This window comes from Chlorocebus sabaeus, chromosome 24, assembly GCF_047675955.1.
Source record: "Chlorocebus sabaeus isolate Y175 chromosome 24, mChlSab1.0.hap1, whole genome shotgun sequence".
In the NCBI taxonomy this organism is placed as follows: Eukaryota; Metazoa; Chordata; class Mammalia; order Primates; family Cercopithecidae; genus Chlorocebus; species Chlorocebus sabaeus.
Genome location: NC_132927.1, coordinates 51,767,134 through 51,785,484, shown reverse-complemented (window position 1 = coordinate 51,785,484; position 18,351 = coordinate 51,767,134). Strand labels below are relative to the sequence as shown.

Below are 18,351 nucleotides of genomic sequence, written 5' to 3'. Positions count from 1 at the left end.
ACATGGATCCAGTCGCCATGTGGAGTATGTGCAGGAAGCTGCACTACTTTGGAAAGGGCAGTTTGGATTTCCTCCTGTTGCAGATGAGGAAACGAGCTAACTTTTCCAAGGTTATGCTAGGAATGAGTGAGAGAGCCAGACTTTGAACCCAGAACTTGCACCCAAGCCCAGAGCTCTTCCCAGGCCCCAGAAGCAGCCCCTCTGGTTAGGAAGCCTGGATGTGCCCTGCTCCCACAACACCTCAGACCACCCACCATTTCCGAGGGCAAAATACCCTCAGGTCAATACAAGCCCAAGAAACAGGTTTTTGATTCAATTATAAAAACTACCTCGCATGATCAACACATTTGAAAAGTGAGTCACAAGCCTACCTTACATCCGTGTCTTAGTAAGTGCCAGGCATCATGTGAAACCTTTAGCAGCATTAGTTCATTTCATTATCATAGCAACAGCAGGGCTTGGTGACTCACACCTGTAATCCCAGCACTTTGGGAGGCCGAGATGGGAGGATCGCTTGAGCCCAGGAGTCCACAAACAGCCTGGGCAACATGGCGAAACCCACATCTCTACAAAAAATACAAAAATTAGCCAGGCCTGGTGACATGTGCCTGCAGTCCCAGCTACTCAGGGGGCTGAGGTGGGAGGATTGCTTGAGCTCAGGAGGTCAAGGCTGCAGTGAGTCAAGATCGTGCCACTCCAGCCTGGGCAACAGAGTGAGAACCTGTCTCAAAAAAAAACAAAAAAAAAAAAAAACAAAAAAATCATAACAACACTAAGAGGTAGGTATTATTATCATCCTCACTTTAAGATATTAATAGAAAACCTAAGAAGCCGTAAGGCTTCCTGAGCTTTTCAGAGGTATCTGATTTCTGCTAAGGACATAGAGATCCAGCCACATCCTCACCACCACCTCTCTAAGGGGTGCTAGGATAACAGTGGGTGTGACCAACTTCTGATTTTAAATAAAAGCCTCAGAACCCTTGTGAATGCTCTGGATATGGTATCAAATAAGACTCAACACCAGAGAGGCCAATGTTAAACACACTCATAGCTGCCTTTAACTATCACTCATTCTCCCTCAAATTTAAATTTTTTTTTAAGCTAACAGCTTTTGAAAATGTGCTAACAAAGTAACGGAACTAAAGTGGAAATTACAGATTTCAAAGATGAGTTGGGAGATTCTGTTCCAAGAGAGGACAGATTGGACCTCTCTGCCAAACAAGTATGAGACAAAAAAAGCATCTGAGTCAGGGGGAAGAAGGCCAATGCTATTCCAAAAGCCACAATTAAAAACCAATTATGCAAAGCTTGCTAAAAAATGTCAGTGGGCTGCCTTTACGTTTCAAATCACTAAAAACACAAGCGTGCTTAGGCCAACATTTACCCAGCACATCAGCTGGTTTGGGGCAACTTTTTCTGCTCAGGCTAAACATGGATGCACGTCTTGGTCTCTGTTATGAACAAAGTCTGGGAAGACCACCTGGGGCTGAGTGAACATGGCTTCCAAGGCCACTCTATGGTCCATGGATTCCTATTCACACTTCATCCAGAGGGGAAAACACTCTCAATGTTCTCCAGGGGCCCTGGAGAAGACGGAAAGTCATCAATGTGAAATTCACAGACAGTTAAGTCTCCTCTCCATCTCTGAAAATGATGAGGACACGGATCCAGTCCCTGTGTGGAATATACACAGGAAACTGCCCTGTGTTGGAAAGGGCAGTCCATGATGATACATACACACCGATTCCTCAGGGTGACACCCTCAGAAAGCTCCCTAATAAGGATCAGAAGAGCCTGAGGACAGGAAGAAACCACTTAGAGTCACATTCCCAAAAGTAGCTGAGTCATCTCTGAGCCTACTAGCTATACAGCTTCCCAGGCCTCTACCCTCGGAGATTCCAATTCCATGGGCCTGGGGTGGGGTCTGGAAATTTATATTTTTTAAGAAATTTCCCAAAGTGTTTTGATGACCAGTCACATTTTGGAATGATTGGTTTGATTTTTGTTGTATTTTCTTTTTTTCTGCCTGAAGTCAATGAAACTCGGAAATAGCAAAATCTAATGAACAATGGCTGGAGATAAGAATTGGGAAGTAGAGCAATCAAGGAATAGAAAGTAAGTGACTTGCCAAGTTGACACAGCTCATAATGTTCAAACCAACAAGCAAGGTCCGTGGGACATAAATATGGGACACAGACTCAAAATCAGGTTGGCAACACAGACCGTGAGAAGTGGGCTGGGGGTAAGACATCAGTGAGTAGTGGGGACTGCGGTGAACTCAAGGCTGTACACAAATACAGCAGCCATCTGCTCCTCAGCTCCAACCTCTTGTTGCGTCTAAGGGTGTGGCTTTAAGTGGCTAGATATTCTGGTTTTTTAAAAGAAGCCAGAAAGTCCACATTTCCTGGCTTTTAAATATGGCAATTCATTCAATTTTTTAAAAAAGAAAACCACACTGTGATTTTGCTAAAAAAGAAAGAAAAAGCAAACCACCCTGTGAACAAGATTCATCTGCAGGCCGACGCCTGCCCCTGGAATGCCAGTGTGCAGTCTCTTTCCTGAAAGGTCATCCAGTTTAGCCTCCCTTGAACTCTTGAGTTCCCTCTAGAGCACAGAGAGGTGGCCAGAGGGTGAGGGGTCCTGTCTAGCAGGTTGATTAGAAAGTGTCTGGTGTGTGTATGTGTGTGTGCAAGGGTGGGGCTTCGGGCCTCCCTCCCCTCCCAACTGAAAATGCATTCCAGACCCAGAGGCAGGGTGTGACCACCACAGCCACAGCTCCCTGGGAGATGACCTGGGAAGAGCCAAGATCTTCAGGCCAATAGGGACTGGTTGGTGGAGGAGTCCAGCTGTGAGGGGCTACAGAGGAAAAGTCAAGGAAGGAAAGCTCTGGAGAAAGCCAGAGAGCAAAGCTGTCCTGAAAGGGAATACTAGAAAAGAAAGGAGAAAGAAGCAACAGCTTAAAAAATTCCACAACCCAGGAAATGACGTTCCCAGAGTCCCTGGCCAATCATCAAAATGAGCAGTCTTGCCACTGCCACGTCCTTGGTCTGCTTAATTTTTCTTCATGGTGCTGACCACGAACTCACCTTATATATTGTGTATTAATTTGCTTACTTTTGGATGCCCTCATTGCAATATATAGCGCTGAGAGATGCAAGGCTTTGACTCTTTTATCTGCAGTTCGGTTCCCAGCGCCTGGTGCAGTGCTCAGCACATAGTAGATGCTTAACAAATATGGCTTGAACAAACGGACTGCAGGCAAGCAGTTGGCACCAAAACAGTTTAACGTCATGTGTTGACCATGTAATAATAACGACATCAGCACAAAGCACTTTATAATTCACAAAACCTGTCGTTGAACTTAATTCCTCCCATTTTCTTTTACTGAATTGCTCCGTTCGTTTGGATACAGCCCAGGAGACTGCTGGCCTCTGCAAGGCGAACAGCCCAAGAACCAGCTCTGACAGAGCTGCCTGCACGGCGGCTCAGCTGGCTCTCTCTCTCTCTCTCCCTCCCTCTCTCTCTCTCCCTCTCTCTCTCTCTCTCTCTCTCTCTCTCTCTCTCTCTCTCTCGGGACTAGGAGACAATGAGGCTGCAGAATTGCAGGGCTCAGCGCTCACCGGGCAATGTCATCAAAATGATCGAACATTCTGGGGCCAGGTTCATCCAACCTCCCCAGCTCAACAGAGCTCTGGTTAGAAGCCTGGGAGGGGTATAGAGGCATGGGAGGCCACACAGCATGTGGTTAAAGCTTGGGCTCAAGACAGACTGCCTGAGCTCATTTCCTAGCTACTGACCTTGGACCTGCCTCAGCCTTGTTGACCTCATCTGTAATGTGGATATAACAACAACAATAACAACACTAATTACTTCAGAGGGTACTTGTGCAGCGTAAATGAGGTACTTTACAAAGAGACCTAGTACCATGCCTAGGACTTAGCTCAGCACAAGTGACACCCGGCTGTAATGGTGGCACACCGGGCCCCAGTGCTATCACTTCCCAGCAGTGTGACCCTGAGTGACTGAACCCCCTCCCTAGACCTCAAACTCTTCTCTAATATGGGGGTAACCTGGACTCCAGGACTGAATAAGGAATGAATGAAGTCATGCATGTTAAGTACTTTGTGCAGGTCCTGGGACATATTAAATGCTTAATGAGCTAGTATCTGATTATTATTCAAGAAATTTTTACTAGTCTAAAATGCCAATATGAAAATCCACTCAAGGCAGTTTGCCATATGCAAATAAATCTTTAGACCATAGATTCTTCAGTTGCAAGTTTCTTTCCCCACCCCCCTTTAGGTTTTAGTTACTCTAAGAATTAGCTCTCCCAGCCCCTGGGGATCTGACCTAGGAGGCATTTGGAGGTGGGTTCACAGTGCAGGGCTGGCATCCCTCTACATCGGTACAATCTCGCAGCTCCATCTGCCTCTTCGCCCCCACAACACTGCAGTCTGACAGCGAGGGAGAGGACATGCAAATATGCCCTAAAAACGGCTTGTTATTTTCACGGCCTGGATGGTGCACGTCTGTGGGTGCCTGTGAGGACAGCATGTCACTGTTGGGTACAGGGCAGATGCCACCAATTTGGGGGTGGTGTAAAATGTAAAAATACCCAACCCAAATAAAAGTGGCTTTTCCAAAAAAAAAAAAAGGGAAGAGTTCCTCCAGTGCCTTTTGCAGAGGAGAGAGGTGGTAACTCAGCCCCCCAGGCGAATCTCAGCTTGGCCACCTCTGCCCAAGACACCTGGCTCCTCATCAACCCCATGCACAGCCTTAGTGCCCCCATGAAACTGCTCAGCTACTGGCTCCAAATGGCAATTTTACTGTGGAATGACCCAGAAACAGATGCTCTCAAGTTACAGACCTGGGAAGGTGAGGAGCAGAGGGCCAAAAGACAAGGACCCTGCATTGTGAAGACAGAACACTAAATAAGCTGGGAAGTGCTCCAACAACACATTGGCTTTCAAGATCAATTCAGAAGAATATAATCACAGTCAACTCACATCTTGTAATCCACAGTCTTTAGTTGGCACCTATGATGGACCTCATCCACGTGTCTTGAGCACAAACGGCTAACAGGGTCCAGGCAATAGAGGTAAATGAAGACAGATGGTAGTAGCAAAAGCAAAACCAACAATATAAGCAGGATCAAGAATAACAGGGAGGTGCAGGGGCCTGTGGCCTACTGGAAAGAGGAACCAGTAAAGTACCTCCGTCCACCCCCACTGAGCCATTGCCACGCCAGAACAGGGCAGTGTATGACGAGATCTTCCAATTTTTTAATCAAAATTTTCAAGTGAAATGTGGGTTCGCATTTCTTTTAAAACACTGAGCTGGCCAAACAAAGTACATCTGAGAGCCAGGTCCAGCCTGCAAACGGCCAGTTTGCCACCACGGCCAAGCCCCCAACAGTCCTCTGCAGTTTTTAGATACCTGTCAGGAGAAGAGGAGCTGAGAAATAGTTGCCTAATGTCCCCAGCTCTCCCCTGCGATTACCCAGACACCCTTCTCCATGCAGAAAGCCCTCTCTCTAGCACTTCCAGCACTTCAGCCCTCCGAGCTCCCCCCAGGCTCACCTTTGCCTGTGAACCCTCCCTCCAAGCACAGCTGCTATTCCCAGCTGCTCAGCCGCTTCCTGCGCCCTCCCCATCCCAGCCTCTTCCCCACCTCCCACCACAGGCTCCTCCTTTCCAGGGGGCAGCTACTCTGGCAGGCTTCTGAAGAAACGGCACTGCTGGGAACCTTGCTGGGGCAGGCCTTCAGACAAACGGCCAGCCCTGGGCAAGTGGGCGGGGGCATGCCCTGCATAGATCCTCGGCCATGCCGGGGACTGCTGCTGCTCACCAGTGCCCTGAGAAAAGGGCTCATGAGAGCTGCAGGTACAACGGACCTGAGGAGGGGTCCCTTGCAAATGCCACATGTGGGTGCTCCACGTGTGGGTCCTGGGCAAGTGCCATCTAAGGCGGACACTGCTGGCTAACTGAGGCCATGCCCAGCTCTGGCAGCTGCTTGGGAAGGGAGGCCGCACTACTCTTCCTCCAAGTTCCCTGGTTCAGCTGCAGAAAGGGCCAAGAGGGGTGGAGGTCATGATGTGACTAATGATAATTTTAAAAGATAACCTAATATTGGCATTCTCTTGTCTACTTTTCAAAACATGTACACATTCACATTCCCACTATCTCCCCTGATCCACCCACCACCCCAGAGAGATGGCCGAGATATTGCTGTTCATTACTGTTATTATTATCACTCTTCCCCCGCCCCTCGGAGAACCAGAGACAGGTTAAATATCCTTCCCTGGCCCAGTGCTTCTCCAGTGTTAACATGTCAACGAATCCCTGGGGGATCTTGTTAAGATGCAGATTCTGATTCAGAAGCCTGGAGCGAGGCCTGGGATTCTGCATTTCTGAAAACCCCAGGGTGGTATGGATGCTACCAGTCCTCAGACTCCACTTTGAATAGCAAGGTTAAGGTCCCATGGTGGGTTTAGGGCCAGACCTGGAATCTGCCAGGGGTAAAAGACTCGCTCACCTCACTTTTCACGGGCTGGGGCCTCTTGCCCAGTTTCACCTCCAGGAAGTGCAAGGGTGCAATCATGGCCCCGAGGTTGCGGATGTCAGCGTATTTCAGCTCCTCCACAGTCAGGGCCGAGCTGGGGAGTCCGGTCAGGGGGCCAAGCCCTGGCAAGGAGCCTGCGGTCACCGAAGGGTCCGGGATCTGCCCAGGCATCATAGCAGGAGGAGCGGCAGGCCAGCCTGGAGTGGGCAGGAAAAGAGCAGGACAGTCAGCCAGGTCAGGGGCTCCAGGAGGGCTCAAGCCCCTCGTCTTGCCAGGACTGTCGCTTCTTTCACCACTGTTCCCCTGAATCCTTTTCCCACCCAGCTGCTCTTCCTGCCGTAAAGTCCTTCCTGTTACAGAGGAAAAGTTGCTCAATTAACTCACACCAAGGTCACCCTTGGCACTGCCAGGAGTGTCTGCCTTTTTTATTTTGAAGGCAATGCTTGACCCAGTCATAGGCAACATGTATTCAGCCTTTGCTATGTGCCAGGCCCCACAGTAATCCTGTAGTCAGTCCCATCAGGCTGGATCAGAGGTCATTACACAGAGGAAGTAGCCAAGCTTAGAACGATAATTTGCTCAAGGTTGTACACAGTTAAAACTGGTGGAGCTGGGATTTCAATGGCACCATACAGTCTCTGAAGAGAGTGAATTATAACGGCGGAATCTCAAGCACCTTCACACCTGTTTCAGAGGAAGCTATTTTTGGTCTGGCATGGTGCCTCCCCTCCAATCACACATCCTATTCTGCATACTTGTTAAGACACCGTGAATAGGAGATGAAGCAAATCTAAGTTAAAGGTGAGTGTGTGTGATATCTATGAGGAAGGGACTGAGGCAAAGCAGGTGGAATTAATTAGCATGTGCTTTCCGTGTGAAACCCAGTACCAGAAAACTCCTCCACGCCCTCATGCCCTCTCTTTTTTTTTTTTTTTTTTTTTTTTTTTGCCCAGGCTGGAGTGCAGTGGCGTGATCTCGGCTCACTGCAACCTCCACCTCCCGGGTTCAAGCAATTCTCCTGCCTCAGCCTCCCGAGAAGCTGGAATTACAGGCATGTGCCACCACACCCAGCTAATTTTTGTATTTTTAGTAGAAACAGGATTTCATGTTAGCCAGGCTGGTCTTGAACTCCTGGCCTCAAGTGATCTGCCCACCTCAGCCTCCCAAAGTGCTGGGATCATAGGCGTGAGCCACCACGCCCGGCTACCTCCATGGTCTCTTCATTCTCAGAGCAAACACATATTCCAGCTGTGCCAGACCAAAAAGGTGTACAAGGGAAGACAGATTCAGACATGGAAGAAGGACGTAAATTAGACAGGTCAACACCAAGGGAATTCTTCCCTTTACTGGGGGAAGCTCATGGGGAAGAAATGGTCATTTCAAGGCACAGATGGCAGTGAAGAAAGCTGGTCTGCCAATAAAGCCAGTCCCTTAAAGGGCTCCTCCTACCCACCCATCCATCCAGTTACTGACCACCTACTATGAGCCAGCAGCCCTAGGAATATGGAGGTCAGATGTGCAGTCTTAGCTTTGGAGCAGCCTTATAAGTAGCATGTTAGTACAAAACTGCTCTTAGATTCTAGTCCTGGAAAGGAAATCATTTCTTCCTCTTCTCACCTTTCTGCCTAGGGCCATAAAATCAAAATCCTCACTGGCTTAGCACTCCTGAGGGAAAATCTTTGGCTTATCCTTCCATCTTTACCTGTCTCTTCCCATGGAGAGAGATGTATTTGGCAGAAGAGAGAAGATCTGATGTCCATTGGACAATGCTGCTCTGGTGGGCAGTTAATCTACTCAGATGGCCACACGTTCTTGGGCTCTCTGTCTCCTGCAGGAGTGGCCTTGGAGGGTGACCCTTGACAACCACCTGTCCCCATTCCACTTCCCAGGTCTAGATCATTCCAGAGAGGGGCATTCATGAACCTGTTTTGGCCACAAGTGCAAGTCATATTCTCCATCTCCATTTCACTTTTGAAGGTGAAATTTGGTTCCCTGTCCAAGTCCAGAGTCTATTTCCCAATTTTCTCTAAGAGGAAAAGTATGTGAGTAATTTGTATCCTCAAGCACAAAGGTTTCCACTGGCCATCCCTTTGTCTAAAGCAAGGTGTCTAAAGCAAGGTGCCTGGGAATGGGAAGTGGACCTGCCGTTTCATCCTCAGTATGCCTGCCGCATCGGTCATAAAGCCTCTGCCCATAGCTCCCTGGCTTGCCCCAGAGTTTTTCTTTGGTATCCTCAGGCTCCTCTATCTGTGCTCTATCTACTGTACCTCCCACATCTGGTCCTCTTAGCACCCCTTCCCACTCACATCCTTTCTCTACTTCCTTCACCCAGTGTCCCTGGGCCATCGGAAAAAGGTGTGAGACTCAATCACGTTGAATTACAGTCTTAGAGCTGAAGGAGGCCCTGTGCTCATCTAAACCACATCTTCATTTTGACAGGAGGAAACTAAAGCTCTGAGAGGCTAAATGGCCTCCCCAAGGTCACACAGCTGCAGAGGATTGGAGCCACGGCTTGACTCCTGGTCCCAGGGTTTTAGACCAAAGCTTTCTTACTCTGCCTTTTTTGTTTCCCTTCCTGGGGTCCAACAGGTAACGATGCCTTCAGCAGAAGGAATGACTTTCTCATGATGGGCTTTCAGACACCAGCCCATAGTAGAGGGTCATTGTCCTGCACAGAGGACCCTCCACCCCCCATGGAGATCCAGGTTTAGGAAGTTCCCTGAATAACTCCATGGTAGCCTGCGTGGGAGCCCAGACATAGAAATAGCCCCTGAGACCTCTCGCATGTGGATGTTCAATGTCCTCTGATCCCCCAAACTCTGAACTGGACTGGAGCCTAGAGCCTTCTCTCAGCCCTCTGGAATGGAACCTGCAATGCAGAGAGGGCCGCAGCCTGCCACGTAGGAGGCTGCTCCGGGGCACTGTAGATGAGCTGCATGTCTCCCCTGGCCGCCTCTAAGGAGAACAGGGAAGGAGCCAGCAGGAAGACCTATTCCTTGTAGCAAAACTGTGCCGGGAACAAACCATGTGGCCACGTGGCCAGCAGCGTGGTGATTCCAGGTGGTAAGCAGCAGTCACGGCTGGTTGTCGCCCAGGTGACCCCAGTGCTTAGCATCATTTCTGGCGCAGAAAAGGACATCAATAATACTTGTTGAAGTAAGAACTAAGTAAATAAATGAATGAACAAATGACAGCAAATTCACAGCAGAGCGAAATTCAGCAAATGCGGTAAGAATCCGTCTCTGGAAGCTTAGATGCTCATTATCAGGCTGTAATTTCACCTCCAAGTTATTCATTCCCACAGTAGACCCCAAGAAAAACACTCCAGAGGCTTCTGTGTATTTCCCTGCCTAAACCTTCCATCTCCGGGAGATGGAAGCCAGACCCCATTCTGTTCCAGGAATGATAGGCTGTTTGCAGCTTCTGTTTATTCTCACACAGATGGTAGAAATGAGACACTAACAAATGATCCCAAAATATAACGAATTTTCTGCTACTGTGGAACCCCCTGAAGGGGCGGCCACCCTCTGGGAGCGGGGGCCCCTAAATTTTGCCATTTCTGCTCCCCTGTGAATCCATCCCAGTGACAAGCCTCACCCAGGAGACGAGGCACTAGTCTTTCCTTTGTAGAAGCAAAAGTCCCCTATCTTTCCTCCCCCTACAAAAGAGCCCCCTAACTGCTCAGATACAAACCACAAAGCCCTCAGCCATGCCATTCCTAGGAGACAACCACAGCAGCTGACATTCACCAGCCAGAAGTCATCCTAAACATCTCTGGTGGGGGGGCACAGAAGATGGAGGAGCTGAGCAGCTGCCTTTCATAATTGGATCCTCATTAACTGCAAAGAGCTGGCTGACGATCTAAGGCAGAAAGGCAACTTTAGTGATTTGAAAAATAAAACAATTTGATGTGATTTAAGGATCTATAAAAAGGGGGAGGGGGGCAGTGGAGGTGGCAGCGGCAAGGAACCAATAACATCCAGAAGGAATTTACCCACTTCAAGGAAGACTTAGGAAAGATGACAAGAGGTGAAATCATCTCCCACACTGGTTGTTCCATACGGAAACAATTTAGTAGGAAAAGAAGAACTACGCACTAAAAGCTTCAGGAGAAGAACCCAGAGTTTTTTCCCTTCAGGGCCCAGGAGGTCTGAAAGGCAGATAAACATCCTCAGTGTCTCCATGAGTAACTAGGGGGCATAAATAAGGAGCAAGCTCTATACATTGGCAGAACACCAACACTGGGAAATGGGGCTTGTGCCTCAAAATATAGGCCTGGAATCCAAGAAGACTTTGGCAATGTGGGACACTGACCAGGAATAAGTTGGAAGTCAGCCAGTGAAGGAAAGCTGGGTGAAGCACACATTCAAGATGGCGACTGACTAGCAAGGCATGAATCAGATAGATGAGGTTCAGAAGGTCACAGTAGACCCTAAGCTGTTGTTGATCCTAAGATTATGATGCAGCTCCCCGAAAGCCAGCTTGAAGAAAATGGGGACCAGATGGATCTAAGAGGAAAGAACTTGAAAAAAAAAAAAAAAAGGTCTGATAGCTGTACTCTCTACTCTTCCTCAGTGGCCTGTGGGCACACAGTTAGGGCACTGCCTTGTACAAGCAGAAGAAAAGCCACAAAACATTTCAAGTCTAGAAAATAGAGCCTCCTGGGATATACTAACATGAAGTATCATTTCAGCCAAAAGAAAAGCTAAAGGTAACTTATTAAGCTTTTTCCTCTGGTTTTCTTCTCTCATTTTTTTGTATGTAAATCTGTAAGATATTAGGTTGGTGCAAAAGTAATCACGGTTTTTGCCATTGAGCATAATGGCAAAAATCACGATTACTTTTGCACAAACCTAACGCCTTAAATCTTTTTTTTTTTTTTTTTTTTTTTTTTTTGAGACAGAGTTTCATTCTTGTTGCCCAGGCTGGAGTGCAATGGCATGATCTCGGCTCACCACAACCTCCGCCTCTCGGGTTCAAGTGATTCTCCTGCCTCAGCCTCAAGTAGCTGGGATTACAGGCTTGCACCACCACGCCTGGCTAATTTTTTAGTAGAGACGGAGTTTCTCCATGTCGGTCAGGCTGGTCTTGAACTCCCAACCTCAGGTGATCTGCCCGCCTCGGCCTCCCAAAGTGCTGGGATTACAGGCGTGAGCCACCATGCCCAGTCCTTAAATCTTTTTTAATGGAAGTGTCTATAAATAAATAACAGTCTTGTTTTATGAGTCAAATTTATAAGGGCCATTCTTGTTAGAAAGTGCCCAAAAATCAGCATTTTCTTCCAGAATGGCAAAGACAGGTAAATAAAAAGAGGTTAAGAGAAACTTAGCATCTGCATCATGAACTTTCTGTCCATAGAAACAAAGGTTTCAAGGAGGCTATAAAACTCCTGGGCCTCTTTGAGAAGGTAAGCTCCCCTCCAGGCCAGCAGCTGGCTTGGGCTGCCATGAGGAATAAGAATGGGTATGCACGTGGGTGCAGATGGCCTAAGGCTCAAGGCTTGGTGCTAAGAGAACGTGGAGGTGAGAGTGATAAGTCAAGGAGGGAGGGAGTTTACAGTTGAGGGCAGGGCATGGGCAATGGCGACTGAGACTCAACAAGAGAAGTGGGAGATCTTGGGAGCTAAAGCCTGGGAAGATTCCCAGGAGAGAGCAGGATGCAGAGGGCAGGAATCCACAGAGGTGGTCAGAAAGGTGCCAGGCCAGTGGTCATGGCGCATAGTACCTGCTACCATTAATCTCGGAGAATCAACCACAAAGCCTCTTCTTGGAGCTAAGGAGTCACCCAGGATGACCTCTCTCTTGGAATCTGAATGACGTAGGTCACGCAGCTTCCAAAAGTCAAGGAGATCCAGAAGGTGAGAAGCAAGATGATGGGGGGGGGGGGGGGTGGGCTCCAAGACTGAGAGTGCAGGCGAGCAGCAAAAGGCTCTCTTCAGATGGCTGTCCCCAGCTATGCAGGCCAAGAGGAAGGTGGGGTTAAGAGTGGCGGTTTTGGAGCCAGATCACCTGAGTGTGAATCCTAGATCTGTCCCTTACTGGCTGTGTGCCCTTGGGCAAGTTCCCTAACCTCTCTGTGCCTCTCTTTCCTCAGCTGTAAAGTAAGAATAACAATGTTATTTGCCCTGTATAACTGTCAAGAGGATTAAATTAGTTAATACTTGGAAAGTACCTGGAACAGTGCCTGCACATAGTAAGTGTGAAGTCAGTGTGGCCACCAGGGCCTTCCTTCCTGGAGGGGCACCAGTGCCAGATGACCCCTCAAGGTCCCTTCTAGACTAGTCTCTCTTTCCTGCAGCCATGAAGAGGATTATCCCCAGAGGATTCTCTGCTCTCCTACTTTCCGGCTCTAAATCCCAAGGGGGCAGGACCATCTTGCATCCTGGCAGTTGACTGAAGAACAGAAACAAAGGGTGCCAGGTCAGGGCTGGGTAGAAGGTGCAGAAATGGGGCCCAGCACCTGCCCTTGGCCTCGGTTTCCTCTAAGGTCTCCTCCACCCTGCACACGGCTGTACAGACACTGGCAACAAGGTGCCATCAAGAACTAGTTTCCATTCCTGCCCCGAGGCAGACAGCCAGCATCTCCTGTGCCGTTTAATCTACACCATCCCTGCACTGCTTCCTAAGAAGACAAAGAGGGGTAGCTGGGTTCAAGGGAAGCCATGAACACTGGCAGCCGTGATCCCTGCACAGCCATCCCAGCCATAGGAGAACCTGGAACCAACCCCCAGGAAACTCCTGGTTTTCCCTGGAGACCAGAGAAATGCTTCCAGGGCCTTGCCTATAACACAGCTTTGTGCTCTGGCTAATGTAGGTGCTCAGTAAATACATATGAAGTTATCTCTGCCAGGAATCTTTAACCCAGGCAGCAAGAGGAAGCTGGGAGTGTACAGCTACTGGACGAGCTTTCTATTCCCCCTTCGGCTTCACGCCAGTTCTGGTCCTTGGTGGCTGGCAGGGGTTAACAGTACCACACCTAACACAGACACACACACAAGGTGTGATAACCGCCCTGGTCTCTTTTTTAAAAATGCCATTGGCCAGCTGAAGCTTTGCAAATGGAGCTCCGCAACCAAATCCCGTGGGCTGCAGCAAGAAAATAGACTAAAAAACAACAACAACGAAGAATGGTGGGCTCTGGCCAGGCCTCCCACAGCCAGCAATAAGCAAAGAAATACAGGCTGAAAATTCCAAGACTGGGTCACTAAGGCATTTGTCTCTGCTGAGTTTCGAGAGGCCAAACCACACACACACACACACAAGAACACATGTGCACACACATGCACACGCACACACACATACACAGGCACATGGAGCTTGGCAGTCCCTAAGTTCCAGAGTTGGTAATACAAGCCACGGAACCGACTGCCAAGACAAGCAACAGAACGAGCCAGGCCCGGTTTCATTGGCCACCATACACTGCATATGGCCCGGGATGCAGCCAAAACAGTGTTCTCACCCTCCTCAAAGGCATAGGAGACCCTCTGTTTTCAAACACACCTCCACAGAGCCTTAATTAAAGGAAAATGGAAAAATAATGTGCCTGCTGCCCTCCCCTGCCTATATAGGTATGCACACACACATACCCATACACACTCACTCCATTTTTCTCTTCCTCCCATTTCGGTTTCAAACATAATTCATTCGCATGGAAAAAAAGCAAACTGCATCCTGCAGCAGAAAGGCAGAAAAGAATGTTGCTTGCCCTCAACCCTGGCTCTGATTGCTCAAGTTGAGCTGGGGCTGAATGAATACAGAGCAGGCCGGCCTAGAGTCGGCATTGGCCCCTTTCTTTCCAGAGCGGAGATGGAAACAGACACTCGAGAGAGACAGCCCATTGCAACACCAGTAGCCCCACTACAAACGAGGCCCAGAGAGCCTATTACTGCCAGGGATTCTGCAGGTTGGAAAAGCTGCCCACACATCCTGCAAACAGGTAGGGAGATGACAACAAACCCAGGGAGTCAGGAAGAGCATTCCCTGGTAACAGCTGCAAAAGTTAGGCAGTGGGTGAGTGAGGAGACCCTTATCCAAACCCTTTCTATGGGGCATTGTCACCACTTTGCAACACATCTCCTTGAAGGTGACTGCAGCCAACCTAGGAGAAAAGCCGGAGGTCTACACACCCATGACTCCCTGCAGCCCTTCAAATCGCACAGCACCCAGCTCTTCAGGAAGATTCTGGAGCTGCCTGCAGCTCTGAACCAAAGCCAAAGTAGAAGGGAACAGAAGAGTCTTTGAGAAATCCATCCTCCCTGCTCTAAACAAGGCAAAACCTTAACCACCCAGAGGTATGAGAATAGATTTTGCTTCTCTTCCTGGATCCTCAGGCTTATATAAAATCAGAGCCGTGCTCACACCTGATACCTGGTTAAACTCTCCCCTAGAAACCTGCAAAGGAAGATAAGCCATCCATCCAAGCTGCAGCCAGATTTGCTGGAAAGGTAAAAGCAATGGGAAGTGTTTTTAAAAAACCCTCAGGGAAGGAAGGTTGGGGGGAAGGGAGATATGTGAACGCAGTTCCTATCAAGGGCTTAAAGGACGTTTGGGTACAAATGTACCCAAACATGGTTCAAAGCTTCCCAATTCCTGATGCTCCTCAAATTAAGACCCTAGGGAGAGACCACCAAGATTTAAGCCTGGGTACACACGCCTAAGCAGGCTGCAAGCTCTTTCTGAGATACAGACCTGAGCACATTTGCCCTAAGCACACCTGGTCAGGCCATAGCCCCATGCCCTGGATTCCAATAGGGAGGGCAGCACCCTAGGCAAGGGCCAGGACATCTTGCAACTGGAGATGACCCAAGGGGGTCGGTTGATTTCTCCTTCCACTAGCCTTTCCATCCCTGCAAAAGAGCCAGGACCTCCCCATCTTCCCCAGCCTCCTCATCTTCCCTGCTCCTCCCACTGACCCTGGCAAAGCCTGGCTCTGCCATCCCAAGGTCCAGGGGTCCAGGTGGAAGGCCCACTCCACCCCCACACTCTCCCACCCCCAACTGCACCCCTACCCCTCGACAACCTCCTTTGAGGGGAGGAGCAGAGGAGAGTCTTCTAAACTGGGCTGGGCAAGGAAGAGGCTGGTTACCTACAGGAGCCTGCTTGCCTCCTTATATAACCTGGCGTGGGAGACAGGAGAGCCCAAAGGGGACCCCGACCACCCCTAGATCCTTTCCCAGCCCAGAGCTCCAAAGCAATGGCCATGAGAGAAGGTGCCTTCATTGGATGGAAATCCAGAGCCCTTCTCAATACTCTCCTCCAGGTCCGGGTCCTCCGGGAGTCGCGCTTCCTTCCTGCCAGCAGGTCCTTGTCATCCCTCCACAGTCGAACCCCCACCCCAACCCCGCACCTCCCTGGCCCTTCACCCTCCATCTCCACCCGCACAGCCCGCGGGCAGTTTTCTCCCCACTCACCCCGCCTTCCCCGCCGCCCGAGGAGAGCACCTCCCTGCAAACGGACAGGGGAGGAGAGCGCGGGAGGGAGAAGGAGGGAGCGCCCCGGCTGCCCAGGGAGCGGACGGAGCCTACCGTCCCGGGGCGGGAACCAAAAGGAAGCCTGGGGCTGCCGGGCGCCTCGCGGGAGGGGTGAGGCTGCAGCGCCCGGCGCAGGGAAAGCTCGGGGTCCCTGGGCTGCGGGAGCCTCCCCGCGGGGCTGGGCTATGGCTCCTCGCGCTCCGCCCGCGCGGGGGCGGCCGTCCCAGGTGCCCGCGCCGCGCCCCGCCCCGCCCCGCCCCGCCCGGCCCGGCCCGGCCCGGCCCGGCGCCCCCCAGCGCGCGCCCTCGCACCCACCGTGCAGAAGCTGCGGGCGGAGGCGGCGCCCCCGGGGCCGGGGCCCGGCTGCAGGCGCCGTGCCCGCTCCGCGCCGCTGCCGCCCGGCCGCGGAGCTCCGCCCGGTGCCCAGGCCTGTCCCGGCCCGGGAGCCGCCGCGGCGCCAGCCCCGCCGCCGCTGCAGCGTCCGCCGCCGCCAGCGCCCCCCGTCGCGGCCGCCGAGCGTCCCTCCCGCAGGCTGTGGCGGGCGGCGGGAAGGGTTGCATCAGCCCCGGCTATATAGCGGCCCCTGGGCGGCGGGGAGGGGTCGGGAATGCGGAACCGGCCGAGCTGCCAGCTCCAGACGTCAGAGGGGGACGGAGAGGAAGGGAAGGAGGGGACCGAGGAGGAGGGGGTGTGGAGCCGGCGCTTCACACCCACTGACCTTAACCTCCCCCGCCGCCTTGGGCGCCCTCCTCCCGCTGCCGCTTGCGCTCCTCTCCCCGCGGGGGCGGCCCGGGTTCCATCCAGTCCCCTGGCTCCGCCACCCCATGGTGCAGGAGCGCGCGAGAAAGCAGGACGCGGCGAGCGGTTATGTAAGCGCACCCCCGGCGCACCGCCGCTCGGCTTGTGCCCGCCAGGCAGCCGCAGCGCTGGGAGAGAGAAGCGAGAGGCCGGGGCCGGGGGACAAGTCAAAAGCCCCTTCACGCACAGCCTGTGTTAACCATGTACCTCAATCCCGGCGCTTCCCCCCAAACTGAGAGAGACAGGGACAATTTCAGCACAGTTTCATCCTTGGACACTTCAGGACTGAGCGGGTGAGGAGGCGATCTCGCCAGCCTGCCTTATTTTTCGGTGGAGAAGGATGGGCTGAGATGAAGGCATCTGGGGACTCCTACCCCTACCCACCGGCCCCCGCCAGCGCCCTTAGGCCCCGAGGCGGCTCGCTGCACCAGCCTGCCCTCCGCTAGGGCTGCAGCCTGAGACCGCGGCTTGCTCTGCTGCTGGCACAGTTTGACCCTTGGGCTTGTGCCCTGCTCCAGCGGGCTTCTCCTTTCCACTCCGGACACAGCAGTGAGCAGACCCAGCCCTCAGCAGACCCCAAGTGGCCTTCTTCCCCATTACAGCTTCAATAGCCAACCCCACTCCCACCTTCCATCCTCCTAGAGAGGAAATGGTGAAGGGGACTCCAGAGGGAAGGTGACATCCATGGTGCCCTGCAGTCTACAAAGGCAGAGACACAGAGCCCTCAGGTAGAACGGGGTTCCCTAGGTGGCATCTCCTACCTCCAGAGCTCCTGGGTACCCATCGAGCCCCCTACCTTCTGCCTAAGCCAGATAGGAGTGATGAGTTTTACACTCAGCGACTTTCGGCCTCCTTCTGAGAGTGATGTCAGGTCATCACCCATAGAAGAAAGGAAGTGAAAGAAAAAAGTTCATGCCTTCTTGGAGTGCAGATGCTCAGAGTGAAAGAAACAACAAGACTTGAGACAGATGCGTGCAATTGATCAAACCCGAACATGCACGTCTCTCCCATGTGAGTGAGTGCATGAGACTTTATTCTCCTTATTTCCCCAGTGCAGTGAAATCTTTCTGGATAAAAGAAGTGGGCTAATAGAAGGAGAGACAGACCAAGTCCCAATGACATTGCCTGGCCATTTTCACCTTCGCCATTAGCAATCTCCCTCACAGCATTGGTGTGGGCAGGTAAGCGGAAAGCAAGACCCTGAAAGACTGTACATTGGAAAATGAGCAGTAATTTGATACTCTTGTAGAGCATGACTCTCCACCCTAGAAAGGCCAATGACACCTTTACTGCAGCGTAAAGATCAAAGCCAGGGACTGTGAAACTGCCTCATGATGTTTCTCCCGTGAGACCTGTGTCTGGATGTTTATATGGAACAAAACATAGAACAGAGGCAATACTACTTGATGTGTCTTCGGCTGGGGCTCTGGATAAAATAAACTGATCTGTATGCAGGGACTAATAATTAGGGTGTGTGGTTAGAGCTCGTCCTCTCTAGGGCCTGTTTTGGACTGTGGCTGGGC

General features: G+C 51.2%; 1 protein-coding gene across 2 annotated transcripts in view; it reads right to left on the bottom strand.

Moving 5' to 3' along the window:
- JDP2 (Jun dimerization protein 2) overlaps nt 1–16,454 on the bottom strand; it is a 42,838-nt gene extending 26,384 nt beyond the window's left edge. Inside the window, exons 1-2 of one of the 2 annotated variants that reach the window (XM_037984287.2) lie at nt 16,346–16,454; nt 6,535–6,758 (exon numbers count right to left, since the gene is read on the bottom strand). In XM_037984287.2, the coding sequence (XP_037840215.2) occupies nt 6,535–6,735 (201 nt within the window). In that variant the 5' untranslated portion in view covers nt 6,736–6,758; nt 16,346–16,454. Of the gene's footprint in view, nt 1–6,534; nt 6,759–15,970; nt 16,070–16,345 lie in introns of those variants that run through there. The other variant, XM_037984289.2, reaches the window with a different exon arrangement.
- Nucleotides 16,455–18,351: the final 1,897 nt, after the last annotated feature.